Raw genomic sequence first — 18,219 nt, 5'->3', positions numbered from 1 at the left:
TACTAGGACATGGTATAGGGACATTATCTTCTTAAGGATTCTTTGAATACATGAAAATCTTGAGAAAAAATTGAATGTATTCATGTTCCAAACTCATATAGGCAATAACGGATCAGAATCAAATTTATCAAAAAAAATTTATGTACTTGATTATACATGAAAATCTTTGAATACATAAAAATCTTGAGAAAAATTTTTATTTTTAAGAACATTTGATAAATTGATTTTGTTTTCTTAATCTTTTCCTTTAATTATACAAACTCTAATTAATGAAGACTATAATCTTTAACGTGTTTTTGTGTGTGTCACCTTAATAGGTAGAGGGAGGATTGATTTATAATGATCAACAATCTGTACATCCATCAAGTAATCCATCCATCAAGTAATCGAATGAATTTAACTTCTATTAAAAGTAAAACACTTAATTTCTTTCAATTGGGTCACATTATTTTTTACTTAATTGGATCCATAATAATTTTGACCTAAAATCTTACATTATTTCACTTGGCTCAATGAGATAAAGTATAAACTTTAATAGAATAAAATCATTGAACGTGCATAAAAATAGTATTCATTATCATTATCATATTATGGTGAATTGCAAATGTGATTTATGACAATTGTAATATAGTTTAAGTCACGTAGTTCCATATACTACAACATTACAACTCAATATAATACGTCTTTAAATAACTATAAATATTTTCCCATTTTAAAAAATTTTAAAAAAAAATTATGTGTATACAATCATAATAAACATGAAATACATCCATTTTACTTCAGAAACACCATAGTTAAGCTTAGAGTGTCGGAACATAATAAACTTCATTCATCAATACAATCAAGACCCATTCTATGTGCATGTTCTTTAAATGTCTTTGGTTGTAAGGCTTTAGTTAATGGATTTACAATAATGAAATCAGTTCTAATGTGCTTCATGAACACTCTTTGTTTTTGAACTTCCTCTTTAAGAACAAAATAATTTAATTCCATATGTTTTGCACATTTAAAATATTTGCCATTTTTGAAGAAAATATTGTTGTAGAATTATCACAATAAATTTTCAATGGCTTGGTAATGGTGTCGACTACCCAAGTCTTAAAATAAGTTCTACAACTATAATGCATGAATTGTGACTGCACATGTGCCACAAATTCAGTTTCCATCATAAAACGATGCAATGACAGATTGTTTAGAACTTTCCATTATGGCTCCATAAATAAGTAGAAATAAATAGCCAAAATTGCACATCCTATTATCAAGACATCTACCAAAATCTGAATCCAAATATCCAATCACTTTCAACCAATTGGATTTTCTATAGACGAGCATGTAATTATTTATCCAAATTGTTCACAACATAATCATAAGGAATTGATTCTATTCTTTTTTCCATTCTATATCATTCTTTAAACACTACATGAGACTAAATTTATCCCCTTTTCATATAGGAATAATTCATGCTAAACAATTATGTATATTAAATCTTTCTAGAATACTTTCGATATAATTTTTCTGAGACAATCCTAAAAATTCTTGTGATCTATCATGGAAAATTTCAATTCCTATCACATAGGAAGTCTCTTCCATATCTTTCATTTCAAAGTTATTCGAGAGAAAAACTTTCGTTTTACGCAATATACAAAAATCATTTGCAGCAAGTAAAATATCATCAATGAACTAAGAAAATAAACTTCTCCTACTAATCTTTTGCTATATACACCGATCAACTATGCTTTCTTGAAAATCGAAAGACTTTATGGTATCATTAAACTTGATGTACCATTTTCATGAAACTTGTTTAAGTCCATATATTGACTTCTTAAGTTTACACATCATATGATATTTTCTTTCACTTGTAAAGCCTTCAAGTTAGCCCATAACTTCTTTCCTAAGATCTCTATTTAGAAAGACAACTTTCACATTCATTTGGTGCAACTCTAAATCATAATGAGTCACTAATGCCATAATAATTATTAAAGAGATTTTTTAGAGACTAGAGAGAATGTCTCTTTATAATCAATACCATCCTTTTGTGTATAACATTTAGCAACAAGTCTGACTTTATATCATTCCATATTTTCATTTGAGTTACACTTGGTTTAACAACCCATTTACATCCAATGCGTTTTGAACATTTTTGTAATTAAAAAAAGTCTCAAACATATATTTCATCTAATCTTTCATGACACTTAACCATTTATCATACTCATCACTATTTATAACTTGTGAAAATGAAACTGGATCTTTATTGATTTTGATATCAAAATCTGATTCTTGCAAATAAATCACATATCGTCAAGAATGACCAATTTTGTTAGCTAAAATAATCAAACCAAAATTGTCAAGAGGGGAGCGAATTGGCTTTTAAAAATTTTGTGAAAACTTGGGAGAATGGATAGAAAATTGAACACAAGCGTTTAGAGTAGTTTGACCCCAATTGTCTACTCCACTACCTTAGCTTTCCAAAACTAAGGATTTTCCCAAACCCACTAATTTGATAACAGTTGAGGATAAGGTTTAACCTTACAAACTCCCTTAAAATTTCTACCCAAACCTTAAGGCACAAACCCTTTCAAAGAGATAAAAAGAAGCAAACAAAGAAAGAATCCTTATAAGATCTAAGTGCTTGCAAATTAAGCTCAATTATAATTTAAAACACTTGAGCTAATAGAATAACAATGAAGCTTACAAGTGTATGAAAGAAAAATATGAAAATATTTGGCACAAAGGTTCTTTGATTGATCTTTTTGCTTGAATATGTTTTTTTGTTGTTGTAGGACCTTTAGAACATGATATTTATAACCTTCAATTTATTTCCAACTATTGTGATTGTTGAAAAATAAATAGAGCCATTGGGGATAAAAATACTAGATCATTAAATTCACTTGCGACAAAAAGTATCGATACTTTTTCTATGAGTATCGATACTAATAGCATTTAATGTCTGATTCAGTGACCGTTAAAGGTAATTTCCAACGATACCAATGATGATTTATCGATACTTGATAAAAGGTATCGATATTTTTGAATGGGTATCAATATGTTTTTTGAATGTTTGAAAAACTCATCAAGTCAGAACACAAAACTGATATCGATATAAAATATGGTATCGATAAAATTCAATAGTTATTGATATATTTTTAAAAGTATCGATACTTATTGCTTTTGTTCAATTTTTGATTCAAGTTAGAGAGCAACTTTGGTATCGATAAAAAGAATGGTATCGATAAAAATCATATGGGTATCAATACTTTTTGGAAAATATCGATACTTCTTGTAGGGAGTAGTTTTTCAATTCACTTAAAATTGTTTCAATTAAGTTCAAGAGTTTAAGAATGGTTTTTGAAATTTTTCAAAATTTTCTAAGTGTTTAGAACATTTTGTAAGATGTTTGAAAGTCTTGAGATTATTTTTATGCTTTGAACCTAATAATTTCTTTGTTCAAAAATAAATTTTATTCAAAAATATTTTTGTTTGTTATATCAAAATAATTTATCAAATAAATCTAGTCTAACAATCTCCCCCTTTTTGATATAACAAAACATTTTGGCAAATTTGTTTTTGAATTCGTTACTCCCCTTTTTAAAGTTCAGTTTGAATCAATGACTTGATTTCTATGAAATTTGGAGACAAATATTTGAGAGTAAAAAAAAATGGTCACTTGATGTTGGTATTAAAAGATTAGTCATAAAAATAATCAACCAAATACCAATAATTTACCTTTCTCTTCTCTTCGAGAGAGACTTTGTTAGCCCAATAAAAGAAATTGAAAAATTGGAAAGTAAAGAACTAACATAAATATATACTAAAATAAAAATTAAGTTTTAACATAGAAATAGGAAAATGTGCAATGAAAATGAGTAAAATGCATGAGAAAAAAAAATATGTATTCTAGTCTTCTTGAGGTGGAGGAGGAGGAGGGATTGAGACATTAGATATACAACATTTTCCTCTATCTTAGACATCCTAGTGATGATCGTGAAACTAACTAAAAATATGACTAATGCAAGCGCACCTATCGAACAGTAGTATAGTTATGGTGAGACCGGAAATATCGTATCCACGAGGACTAAAAGTACTAGTAATTACTATCTTTTTATTATCCAACCTAAGAATTAAAGGATGTTTTTAAACAAAAACTAATTATCTAATTAATTAAGATTACGACAGAGATTAAAATTGGGAAATACTTTTTAGAAAATTGATGGAGAAGACAATACCCAAGGAAGAATCCTCCTAGACTTCACTTATTACTTCTGAATTAGACGATTTATTCACTTGACTTAATCTGTAGAAATCCCTAGTTTATGTTATTATCTCTCTCGAGACTAAAAACAACTGACTCTAGGTTGATTAATCGAAATATCTTTCTAATTAAAACCCCTATTGTCGCATTAACTCGATCTATGGATTCCCTTATTAGATTTGACTCTAATCCGGCAGATTTATGTCGTCCTATCTCTAGGACTGCATGCAACTCCGCTTAATTATGAGTGATCTACTCTTAAACAGGGACTTTTGCTCCACTGAATAAGCACATCAAAAACCTGAATTAATATCCTGGAATATTAAAGCAAGAATTAGAACTCACAATTAAGAATAAGAACAAGTATTTATCATATAATTCAAATAGTAATAAAATTCGTCTTAGGTTTCATCTCCCTTAAGTATTTAGGGAGTTTAGTTCATAATAATGGAAAACATTTCAAAATTGGGAAAACAACAGAACATAAAGAAACCAAAGAACTTCTAAGGAAATTGAATGGAGATGTAATGGCCCATTTTCAGTAAAATCGGAATAGTGGTTTCGTGACCACAAATCCGATCTAGAAAGAAAATTTATTTTAATATTGTGGCATAGTCTATATAACGATAGGAATACTGCATGAAAATTTTGATAGGAAAATTTTATTGATTATATAGTTAAATTGATAAAAAGAGAAAAAAAAAGCATTCTTGGGACTCCGTTTCGATAAATCGGATTCGTAAATTTTTATTATAAATATTTACGAAGCTAGTTGTGTGTCTAATTAGGTTTTGATTAGGTGAATTCGACTTAATTAGAAATAATTAGGAAAAAGGATTAGATTGAAATAAGTGTGAAAGTTTAATTATAGATTAAAGAAAATAGAAAGGACTAAATAGGAAAATATGCCATTATTATTAAATGAGGCGGTTTAATGTTGAAAGAAAAAAAAATCTAAGATATTTTTAATATAAAAATATATATTATATATTATATTAATTTAATATTTAAGTATTAATATATAATATATCATATTATTATATTATATATAATATAATATATAAAACATAAGTAAATAAAGAAACATAATAGAAAGAAGAAACAATAAAACAGAATAGTAGGGACAGGGACGAAATAGAGAAAAAGGGAGAAAGAAAAAGAAAAAAAAAAGAAAATTTGGGATTTCAACGGTTCAAATTCAATTTAATTCATTTTCTTGTAATTATTGAGTTTTTATGATCCTAGAACAAAATACTATTAGGTATATGTTGAAATTTTGAGAGTTAGTAGATTTTTTTTATATAATTATTGTTGAATTTATGGATAAATTAGAGATTGAACTTATGAAAAATTCAAATTAGAATTGAGAAAAAAAGATTGAATTGTGAAATAGATTGCAATAAGGAGTAAATTATAAGAAGTTTGAAATTGGGGTTTATTAGTGAAAATTTGGGAGTTAAACTAAGTTATAAGTAGAATTTAAATAAAAATAAAGCATAGATTGTAATAGAAATGGAAATAATTTTAGTTATGGAATAAATTGAAATGTAAGTTAATGTAAGAAATGATGAATTTATTATATCATACATGTTTATTTTTTTAATAGCATAGGAAAGTCATTTAATTATTTTTCTCTAACATATAAATGTTATATGTTTTATATGAAATTGAAGAGAAAGAAAAGAAAGGAGAGGACCTAATTGAAGAAAAAGGAAAAGAGAAGGCTAAGGAGTGAAGGAAGACATCATCTCAATCTTTTTGTTGTAAGTACTACAAGATTTTTTTTAAATTAATTTTATTTAGATGTTTATATTGTAGTATAGAATTATTTAGAAATAAAAATGTAATATAAATGTATATATTTAAATTTATAAGTAAATAAATAATAATAATAGATTATGGAATTATGAAATTTGAAAAGAAAATTATAATTGGAGAATATAAGAAATTATATTGTTTGAACATTAAGTAATAATGTTGTGACAAAAGTATATGTGTGAAAAAGATGTGATATTTGTGAATTGTGTAATATGCACTAAATTGTAATGATAAAGAAATGAGAAATCTTTTTCGAAATATTTATGTAAAGTATATAAATGTATGAAATTCAGTTTTAATGCCCAAGTAGATGAATTTAGAACTACTAGGATATTAGTGGCATGCCATTAAAGAACTCTAGCGCGCTCTCTGATTATTAGCACATTAGTGCTCTCCGTTCTATTATTAGCACGTTAAGTGCTCTCTGTTTAGCACATCTTTGCTCTCTGTATAGCACTTTAGTGCTCTCTGTCGTTTGTGCATAATAATGCACTTTTGTATTTGTTCCATATATCCAGTGTGTTCTATTAAGTCTACTTTGGGCTAAAGTTATAAGTTGTGAACCAAAGCGAATTATCAATGTACTAAGGTAAGTTTTATAACTTATATATAATAATAAATTAAATTTTGTTAATATAAGATACAACTAAAGAAACTTATATGCATATAAATATATATTGATCAAAAGGGATTATAATATTTTAATAGGATTTATTTGTCTATTTATTCTTATAGTGCTTACTAAGCCTTCATCGGCTTAACGCGTTTAATTTTAACGCGTAGGTACAATTAGACTCGAAGAGGTAAAGTCGGCTAGAAGATCTCTCTTCTCATCACATCCTCAAGAGCTTCATAAGTAGGTACCATATTTTGAATTAAAAGTGGCATGTACATAGGTGTTATTTTGATCACATCAGAATGTTACAAGACTTTTGTTGTAAAAAAAAAAATGGTAATTAGTATTTTTAATGTTTATACTAATGAAATGGTACAAAAGTTTATATAGTATATATGGTATTGGTTGTTTTTGGTTTGAACTTGCAGGGGGTTTTATACAAAATAAGCAGAAATGCTGCCGAAATTAAAAAAAAAAATTCGTTCCACTCCTAATACGTATTTTGGGCCTCGAGGGTCTATTGTAAAGACTTAAAAGTTAAACTATGCTATGAATGTTATTTATTTATGAATTATTTCTAAGTTATCCAATATGTCCGATAATGCTTCGTAACCCTGATTCGGTGACAGTTTAGGGTTAAAGGGTGTTACAGGAGATCTTCAGTCTTGAAGTAGATCCTGCTTCTGACTTGATTCCGATGGCTATCCTTGAGTATTTTCTACCTTTTATCTGCGTGTGCCCCCTTGATCCTCTTCTAGGTGTTTATATAGACCTTGGAATACCTAAAATAGCCCAAAATTGGCCTTTTCCGAATAGAATTAGACTTTGGCTCGACAGGGACACGGCCGTGTGTCACGCCCGTGTGAAGGTGCTTAGGCTGTGTGCCATTTTGACTTGGTTTAATATCGACACGGCCATGACACACAAGCATGTGGCCTGACAGACGGGCGTGTGGTTTACCCATGTGAAAATGCCTAGGCCGTGTGCAATTCTGAATTAGGCTCAGATTTGTTCGTTTTTGGCTTGTTTCATGCTCTTTTTGTTATCTTAAGCTCTCCTGAGTATAAAACATGAAATTAAAGGATTAGGAGCATCAAATTCACTAAATCTTTTGATAAATCATCAAAAAATATGCCAAGCATGGGATAAAAATATGTATATATTATGGTTTATCACCTAGATTCTAGACTACTAACATTATTATTAACTTGATCAAACATATCATCTACTTGAGTGCGAAAAACTTTAAACTCCTCACTCAAGGAAGTAATAGCACCAAGGATGGCGACAAACATGTCATCAGAAAGAGCCAGACTAGATGGTTGAGCGGATGAAGAAGCCGTTGGAGGGTCCTGTTAAAAAAGAGGAATATAATCATGGTCTTCTTCAAGGTCTTCATAATCAACATCTTGAGGATTAGGATGATCATGTTAACCCAATTTCTGGTAAAAGGATCCATTTTAAAACCAGCTTGATAAAGGGCAGTAAAGCTAATAGGTTGATATTTAACGACCAATGGAGGATCGATATTGGTTCGGATGTTTAGGCGTTTAAAAATATATGACAAGTACGTGCCAAAAGGTAAAGAAAGCTGACTAGCAAGCTCCTTGCCAATACGCTTGGTAATGTCATTAAATAAAATTAAAGTAAGATCCGGATGCTTATTGCTATAAAAACAATCAATCCAGCAATAGTCGGTAGATAAAAAAACGATGTGTTTTGAAATAGGACACAATATCCATCTGATTATAAAATGTAAAACATGATCATGGGCATTCAGCTTGGATGCATATGAGTGTCGAACATTTAAGGCTCGATTGTAAGGGCCTTTATCATTCGACTCATCGCCAGGAGGAAGTTTAAAAAATTTACCAAAGATCTCCAAAATGAGACGAATAAGAGTATTCATGTGAAAAGAATTAATAGCAACCACAGTCTCACCGTATTCATCATGTTCGAGCCTAGCATTTGAATAAAATGCTCAAACAAGATTAGTATGCATTGGTGAACGAATTTTAAAAAAGTCGACCCAATGCCATTAGACTAACATTTCAAGAAATTGAAAATTGATTTGGGATAAAAATTTTAAAATCAAATTGAAAATTGATTTGGGATAAAAATTTTAAAATCAAGTGTGCAAGTAACATTAACTTTGCGTTTTGAAAAATATTGATCAAACTAATAAGTATCATTGTAATTTCTAAAAAAATCATTGAAAGAAGTGGTTTGACCACTAGATGAAGACGTAGGACCGAAACGAGGACGTTTCTTAATAGACATTCTAACTAACTAGACCAGAGAGACACTATTTACACTTAAAATTCTGGTTAGAGAATCTTATCGAACACCTTATATGTAAAGGGTTCAAATAAAATTTTTAAGATTTTGGCTAAGCTTAGGCAACCTCCTGCAAGAAAACACGATGTATATGTTCCAAATAAACCAAAAACATAATTTCCAACCAAGAATTTGACAGAAATTCAACAAAATTCGAAATGGGAAAAATAAATTTTTTACCTCGAAATTGCTTTGAAATTATGAAATTTGAGAGCAAACTTGTTGAATCCTTGTAGGAAAAGACAATATAGGTTGTTTTGTGTCAAGATTTTAAAGAAAAAAAAATTAAGTATTAAAGAATTTTGAAGTTAGGGTTGAAAGGCCTTTTTGAAATGAGAGCAAAAAATTTTAAGGGTTTCCTAAATTGTTTGAAAACACGCTGCATGAGTTTTTAAAACTGAGTATCAATATTTCCTAAATGAGTATCGATAGTTTTTAAAACGTGTATGTGTGCAAAGTTTTTGTGAGCAATTAAGAGAGTCAATTTAATTGCAAAATTAAGCTTTCGAAGGGAAAATTTAGTGGGAGAATGATCTAGTTTTTTTATATCAGTGATGTCGCTAAATTGGTGTGTGTTAGACTAGTATTAGAACTTAAATCATTGGTGTACTGTGAAAAAGATAGTGGATAATTGCTCTAAGTAAGGCCTCACAGACGTAGACTGAAGTCAAACTGCGTAAACAATCTCGATGTTCTTTATTTTCTACGCACTTTTAGTTTTATGGTTGAAATTGTGGTCACAGTTCAAAGTACTATTTTAGCCACAATTTTTGTTTTGTAAAGCAAGTACCATCTCTTTTCTACAAAGAAAATCGATCAAATTAAGAACGAGTATTTTGTAGTATTCATGTTTTTCATATATTTTAAACTAATAAAATAAAAATAATTATAATTAATTTGATCATACATATTAAAAGTTCTACTTAAAAAACAACATAACATATTATTAGTTAATAAATTAAAAATAATAACAATCCAAAATTTTTAATTACATTAATATAATATGTATATGTAAATATGATAATAATTAATTGGTAACTAGGGACCCGAGGCAGGGGTATATTTCGCCCCCTGTGACCTCTATCCGTGGACTTTTGCGAAGGGGTTGGGACTTGGTAGGTGGATGTGTATCGTGAGGGAAACAAATGTGTTGATCCCTTGGCTAGTTTGGCATTGAATTGGCCACTTGATCTTCATTTGCTCGAGGAGTCGCCATCATCTCTGAATCAGCTGCTGTTTGAAGATACAAAAGGGGCCATTGTTCCTAGGTTTCGTCCTGTGAGTGCTTAGGTTATGCCTACTTCTTTCTAAAATTGTAATTAATAAAAATTAAATGTGTTAGATTAACATTATATATATATATAGATAATATCGATTTATTAGTAATCCAATCTATAATGTATTTCTTTATTCTTAATTTATCTGTCAAAACAAAATAAAAATATTTTATAATTAAATTAAATATTAATTTTTTTATAAATACTAATTACATCTAATCAAATTAATTTGATTTAACACAAATCTCAATTCAACAAATAGTATGACTCATATCTATTTAAAAAAATTAAAATAAAAAAATCGATAAATTAAGAATTAATATTTTATATTCTCAATTTTTTAAATAAATAATATAATATATTTTTTTAAATTATTTTTAATAATGTTTCTATAAAATCTTGAATTTAGAATTACGTTCATAACAAATTATTAATATAAAATAATTATAATTATAATTAATAATGTTTCCGTTATTAATGCCATGATTATTATCATTTGATTAAACTTTGTATCCATATTAATTACACTTATTATTTTAGATTAATTATTACTTAATTAGTGTTATAATTATATATAAATTAAAATTAATATTTAGCACTATAAATATATGCATTATTAAGAAATTTTTATTCTAAATAATATTTAAAGAATTACTGGAAAAATCATATTTATCGTTATTTAATAGTTTTTGTTTCCATTACAAAAAAAGAGAGAGTATGAATTTCATTATTATTTGAGATGTTTAGTCATCATTATTTAATATTTGATAGCAGGGACGAAGTCAGAAAAGTTTTTTAGGGGCCTGAAATTAAATTGTAGTTTTTAAGACAATAAAAATGCAATATCACCACTTTAATAGCCTCTATCTTTATAATTTTTAAATGATTAAATCAAATTTTTATCATTTTTAGGGGGCCAAAATGTAAATTTATCTTTACTGATTTAAAATTTTAAAAGACCTAAATAAAAAATTTTCTATTTTAAGGGGGTTTGGGCCACTGCCAACCCCTGCTTTCGCCCCTGTTTGATAGTTCTACATAATTGTGAATGTTGTTTACCTTTGTTTTTTTTGCAAAATATTATGTTAAAGGCAATGAAGTATTAAAGTAATGGTAATTTGTAGTTGAAAATTTGACCCATATTCGAATAATAAATTACTTTATCTAATTACTTAATATTTTTATTATTGGGTTTTTTTCACTTTTTTATTTTTATTACTTATAAAATGTTTTATTATGAATATATGATTTTTTTATGGTACTTGTACTTTCATAAAATGTCCAATATGGTACCTAAACATTAGACTTAACCTCCTATTCTAGCAGGTGTAGTGTAAGTGATTGTGATTTGAAGGTTTAAATATCATAATAAACCATGCAAATGCACTACTCTAACTATGTGTTTGATGTGTGCCAACTATAATGGAGATAACTTGAGAAGCATTTGATTCAAATAATAGTGTATTATTTTAAAATGTAGAAAATAAAATATTTTAAATATTTTAATATAATTTAATATAAAAATAATTATATTAAGAATGTCATTAAATTATATATTATTTTTATTAAATTATATTTAATAATGATCTTATTAAAATTTAAAAAGAATAATCATCTACTTTAAAAAAAATTCTACTAAGGGTATCTTAGTCATTTTAATTTTTTTCTTATGCTATTACAAGTCTATTACATTCAACCAAGTACAATAATACTATTAAAGTTGTATTCCGTTACATTCAACCAAATAATTGAATTACTGATTACAAATCTATTTTATTACAACTTTATTCTATTACAGTCTTATTCCATTCTAGTGAACTAAATGTACTACTAGATGTTGGAGCTATTTAGTAATGATTAGTTCTCGTTACGATAGCTTTCAGATTCTTCTAGGTGACAAGAGGGTAACTGGTTTTACTATAACAACAGGAGACCCTTAGGAAAGGGACATTGACCTGTTCAGGATTATATTTTCTAGTAACAGTTTTGAAAAATGACTACATGTTTGATTTTGTTGAACTGGTCTCCTTCACACAATCTATCCTTGAAAGCTTTTGGCATTAGTTCAATCTTGAGTTCTTCAAGTGTTGTAATGAACATCAATCCAACTGGTAACATCTCTAAGCTTTTGCAATCGATGATCTCCAAATGACGAAGTTTAGGCATGCTAGATTTATCAACGATCCAGTGCTTTACCGTAGAAATGGAACTAAGTTTCAGGGAGTTTAGTTCAGGAAAACCTTCTGTAGAACAGTGAAGTTCCTCTCCAATGAATGCCTTTTTCAGTTCGAGAATCTTTAAGTTGGGTAGTTTCCCTAGAGTTGGCATTGGATCTGTACTAAGCTCGGTCTCACTCAACGACATGAAAGTGATTTGGTACGGAGATTGGCATGCTGGTAAGAACTTACCTATGGAACCAGTTAAACTCAACTCAGATATATGAACACAGGTCGAGATTAGGTATGCCAAAAGATCGGAATCGATGTTCTCGGGACGAGAAACTGACAAGGATCGAAGATGTTCACTTGCAATGATGACCGGCGGATCATCTGTACAAAAAAACCTTGTTATGCCTAACTCCATAAGATTTGTCATGCAACCAAGATCTTCTACATAACAATTCTTGGAGTTGAAGTTCACAAGTGTCCTTAAGTTTCTCAAAGTATTCAACCTCAGTTTGGTTTTACTATCACACAGCATTGGCAGATATAAATACATTAACATTTCCATCTTGCATATCACATTTGGTATTTGGACCGGAAACTCTTCATTCATTCGTAAATCCAATGTCTGCAACCTCTTCAAATTGCCTATACTCCGCGACAGCTTCGAGAAGCAAGTAGTTCCCATTAGACTTAAGTATCTCAACCTGATGAGCTTACCAATATCCCTGAGAAACTCCCCTTCCATATAAATTTCAGCCCCTTCGAGATCAAGGATTCTAAGCAACTTGAAGTTATTGAAAAGATAATTCAATATCCTTCGAAATCTCCACATAAGTTTAAACAATATCCAAAGAATTGAGATCCATCTCTTATCTTCTCTTAAGTAAATTTCAGCTGTTTCCTGTAGAGAACTACTGATAGACGATTCTTCTGGATAAATCTCATTGAAGAACAATAGAGACATGAGCTTGAGATTTCTCAAGGACTGTATAGGAATATATTCATGCATAGCAACTCTCCGAACTCTACGAGAAGCCATAATGTCTGGAAGGGAAAAAGGGTTTTCAGGAATCAACGCGAACTCTTCTTGACTAGCCTTTGACAAGCATAAATCTCTGTAGACATCATGTAGGTAACATGTTTTGAATTTCATGTTTACCTCTCCTTCTCCCACTTGAACCATGCATCTTTTGGCAAGCTCTATTATGTAGGATTCTGCAATATCTTCGATTGATTCCCCTTTATCATTACTCAAAATGCCTTCTGCAACCCATAGTTGAATCAATTTGCCGATCGATATCATGTAACCCTCTGGAAACTGACTCAAGTACAAGAAACATGGCTTTAAATGGTATGGCAAATCATCATAAGCCAAAGCCAATATATCCGGTAAAGATAATATACTTGATAAGTTGGATTTCACATGATTAAGCAACATTTCCCATTCTTCTGTTGATCTTTTTGTAGCTAATATTCCTCCCATCACCACAATGGCCGATGGTAACCTGCAACAATGTCTAAGTATGTCCTCCGCTAAATTGTTCTTTGCTGAATACTGCTCTGCAAAGTTTCCAAAAACAACAATAATGAAATCATTATTAAGAACCAAAATTAACGCTTGAAGCCCTTTACAGAAAGACTGCCTTTATCTCATGCGAAAACATACATGTAACGTTAACAAGACTCTACTTTTGCTTTATTTTAAGTAACGGTTGCGTGCAAGTGATTTAAGAATCTAGGAATAAGCTTGGTATGCGCTTGCGACATTTTTTTTTTATTTTGCTACAAAAGAAGATTAAGTTCAAAAAATTGAATAGATCCAAATAAAAAATAAACTCTTCTAAAGAGTACAACCATTTAAATTTGTTGACGGTATACACTTTTCTAGGAGAAGTCTTTGAATTGTTGTTCATCAAGTAATTGATCAAACCTTCAAACAGTTGAGATATAATGCTTGAGGTGTCTATGCTAGATTTTAGCCTTGAGTTTTGTCTCCTTACACCGAGCAGAGCCCAAAAGAATTTATGGAGTTTGATGGGAGCACTTAATCCACCAAGAAAATGTTTTTAGCATTTTGGCCTTGGGTGGGGTTCGAAACTGTGCCTTTAAATGGTCTTACTGGGTAAGAACCCCATGGCACAATACCTCTACTATTTGAGAGTCTGAGTGGTTGCTCGACGAACAACACTTTAAAGACTTTTTGTTGAGGGGTGTCGACTCTTTTATTAGAAGTCTTTAAAATGTCATCTTCGAAGCAACTGATCGAACCCTCAAACAACAGAGGTGTTGTGCCTGGGGTGTTTATGTTCGATTTTAGACTCGAGTTCATACTTTGAAGAGAGTGCAGAGGGATTTACGGAGTTTGGTGAAAACACTTAGTTCACAAAGGAAATTGGTTGTGTTTTTACCAACTAAGACCCTTTAAAGGCATGAGTTTGAACCCCACCAAGGCCAAAATGCTAAAAACATTTCTCTGGTGGATTAGATCTCTGCCAAACTCTGTGAATCCTTTTGGGCTCTCCTCGAAGAAGGAAGACAAAACCTAGGGCTAAAACTGAGCATAAATACTCAGGAACAATACTTCCATTGTTTAAGGGTCCAATCAGCTGCTCAATAAACGACACTTTAAATACTTCTCCTAATAAAAGACCCAAACCCTCAACAAAGTCAAATCAAACATGACTTCTAGTATGGTTAAAAAATGTATACTTTCTTCAAATACTAAACAAAACTCTCATGCTACTTCATAAACCTGCAATTTAAAAGAAGCTAGTCCATGACTAGGTTTTTCATATTCTTAATTTTTTTTTCAAGTAGTTTTGACATTTGTGTCGGCATATATTTGGACAAAGATGTAAGTATTGAGTATACTTATATAGCAAGATGTTGAATTAGTTTAAAACTTGAAAATTGAGTAATTAAGATCATTATGTAATACCTCCAAAATCAGTTTCAGAAAATGCAATATTACGAAGAATATTGAAGCTCTGCTCGTATGTTAACATCTTCATGTCATACAAACATCCTCCCCGAGCTGCATGAGCAGATAGCTTCCGGTTGCTGGAAGTGATCAATATCTTGCTAAGACTTTGTGTCTCACAATTGATTGGAAATGCAGGTTTTATACTATCCCAAACCTCAACAGTCCTGATATCATCAAGAACAACTATACATTTATTGTCTTCCAAGAATTTGCACAACTTCTTTGCTAACTCTTCGTCACTGTACTTGCTATCTTTCACACCAAAAATACCAAGCCCATAAAAAATGTCTTCCCAGATTTTGTTCCTTTTCCATGGATAAGAAACATAAACCCAAGCATGACCGACGAAATTATACCTTACTCGCTTGTGATTGTACACTGCCTTAGCAAGGGTGGTTTTTCCCGAACCAACCATTCCACAAATCGAAATGACTCTATAGTCTTGCAACAGAGTGGAAACTAAATGTGCGATTTGGTCATCCAACCCAACAATAGGATGGTAATAGTGACTTAATTGTTGCCTCTGATGTAAGCTTTCTCCACTTATGGACTCTTCTACGCCAATTCCTTCCAATTTTCTAGTCAAATAAGTGATTTTGTCTATGATTTCCGATATCTTTGACTTGGTTTTGCGAATTATCCGTCTTTCTTCCAGAAAACAAACAGTAGTTTTGTGAAGAAAAGTATGAATGACATCCTCAGCATCATAGACCACATCTTTGATTTCTGCAACCCAGAATCTTATGGTGAACTTATTTTCTCTTAAACCAATACGTATTAAGAAGCTCTTCATTAACCTGAGAGCTCTTCCCATCCGATCAAAATCCTCTCTTATTCTCTTCAAGAGTTCCGGTTCTTCCATTAGTAAGTCTTCAATCTTTCTGATAACACTGAACACCGAAACTGCCATAGATTGCGCGTTCCTCCCTTTTTTCTTTTCCTTATTGAATTAATTCTACAATTATTCAAAAAATTTCCAATCAGTTTTAAGCATCAAGCAAAATCACAAGTAAATCTTTCAGCACAATGAGTATTCAAATGATCAATGAAACATATGTTTTTGAACATTACCTGATGGTTTATGAACGAGAGAGTGCTGCCTCCTATGAACATTATTGCTTGCAATACAGATTAGGAAAATGATGGGTCATTGATCTACTACCCTTCTTGCGGATGAAGAAAAGAATAAGAAAAATTCAAGCTTAGCTTCCTAGAGTCGAATTCCCATTATTTTTTCTGTTACTAATTATAACTTAATCTGGTTTTTCACTTTCTATTTACATATACATATACATATACATATACATATACATATATTATTTTTTAATCGGTGTTTAAAAATTCACTTTCAACTCACAGTAAATAATTGAATTTGAGGTTTAGTTGTATTATAAGGCTACCAGTGAGTTTGTCTTTCGGTTATACAAATGGCGGTAAGGTTCGGCGTCAAACCATCATCTACACCATAGAGAGAGGATTGTAGAAGACAATGTCATTTTATTGGTTCGTGACGCAATGTGAGTATATACAGTCATTATCAAGTAATAAGTGAGTAAAAAGTGTATGGTCTCCACAGAGAATTTATTAACCAACAATTGTAAAATTAATGTTTTACAAATTGGTTATGAAAATAAAATATTTGAAGGTGATGGATGTCCTATTTAAATTAACAACTCATATGCAAATGAGATAAATAAATGCAATGAAATAGTTTAATAACAATTTCACAAGATTTAATAACAATAACATGAATAAGCTAGAACAATTACAACTCTTATTTTAATTCATTCATTATTATGTTTAACAATGTTCCGGAAAAATTTCACGGCAACTGGATCATTTATGAACTTGGAATATAAAATCATAGCTCTTTCGAGATCTTAGATTTATCATTTAGAAAAACATGCATATTTCTATGTAAACATTTAACTAAGGATTCCTTAGAATTTATATAAAGTAATAGTGGCGGGTTAGGTTTGAAACAATTTCATTACATAAATCTAAAGTTATGCAAGGTAATAGTGTTCTTTTAGAATTATTACTTACTTTTAATTTATTCATGATCAGACATAAATTAAGCATGCATCTTTCAATTATTACGTCCATTAATCACCATCTGGGTCAAATTAAGCGATTAATTCTAATGCAGTCAAACATATCTTAATGCATGAACAACATGAATGATTTTAATTGGAAGCATAAACAATTGAGGCACGGAAGAATATAAACATGAATTGAATGAATCAAATCAAGGCATTGTAACCATCCTAGCTAAAACAAATTTAAGTCATTATTATTAATGAAAAATCAATCAAATAATTTGCAATCGTGTTTATAAACTATGAACAATTAAAAGAGAAAGGAAGAAGAAACTCTGATATGAATTCGGTGATTTCCTGAGAACTATCTGTGGTGGCTTCCTCCGATTTCCGTCATTGCTCCAATGAAAATTACTCCTCAAGGTGATTGACCAAGAGAGCTTTTCTCTCAAGAACTGCTTGTTAAGGGAACTCTCAAAGAGTGGATAGGAAAATGAATGGAAACGGGAGGCTAGGCGTCAGAGAAAGAGAATGAATGATTTATGAGTGATTTAAGAGGTGAATGGAGGTGGTATTTATACATGAGGGAAGGCTTGGAAGTTTGCTAAAAATAGCATGAACATCCCCTAGAAACCTCTCATGCATGGCCGACCATATTTCATGAAACAAGGGGTTGATTTTTTCATGATCTAAGCTTGATTTTTGCTTGATTGAAGGCATGGGTTGGACGGCAAT

At 30.3% G+C, this 18,219-nt stretch overlaps 1 protein-coding gene across 1 annotated transcript; it reads right to left on the bottom strand.

The window, feature by feature from the left end:
• Positions 1-11,986: 11,986 nt before the first annotated feature.
• LOC107888561 (putative disease resistance protein At1g59780) lies at positions 11,987-18,006 on the bottom strand. The gene is made up of 3 exons (XM_016812714.2): positions 16,517-18,006; positions 15,401-16,400; positions 11,987-14,022 (listed from the first exon to the last, which is right to left on the bottom strand). Exons 2-3 carry the CDS (start codon positions 16,353-16,355, stop codon positions 12,272-12,274), a joined length of 2,706 nt encoding a protein of 901 aa, XP_016668203.2. The 5' UTR covers positions 16,356-16,400; positions 16,517-18,006; the 3' UTR covers positions 11,987-12,271.
• Positions 18,007-18,219: the final 213 nt, after the last annotated feature.

Source organism: Gossypium hirsutum, chromosome A09 (assembly GCF_007990345.1).
Source record: "Gossypium hirsutum isolate 1008001.06 chromosome A09, Gossypium_hirsutum_v2.1, whole genome shotgun sequence".
Lineage (NCBI taxonomy): Eukaryota > Viridiplantae > Streptophyta > Magnoliopsida > Malvales > Malvaceae > Gossypium > Gossypium hirsutum.
This window is presented reverse-complemented; position numbering and strand designations above follow the sequence as displayed.

What these genes read in the sequence shown, in the direction of transcription:
- LOC107888561 (XM_016812714.2), bottom strand. Translation starts at nt 16,355, where the DNA reads ATGGCAGTTTCGGTGTTCAGTGTTATCAGAAAGATTGAAGACTTACTA. An exon ending in TTCTGAAACTGATTTTGGAG is followed by an intron (nt 14,023 to 15,400) that starts GTATTACATAAT and finishes GAAACTTTGCAG; the next exon opens with AGCAGTATTCAGCAAAGAAC.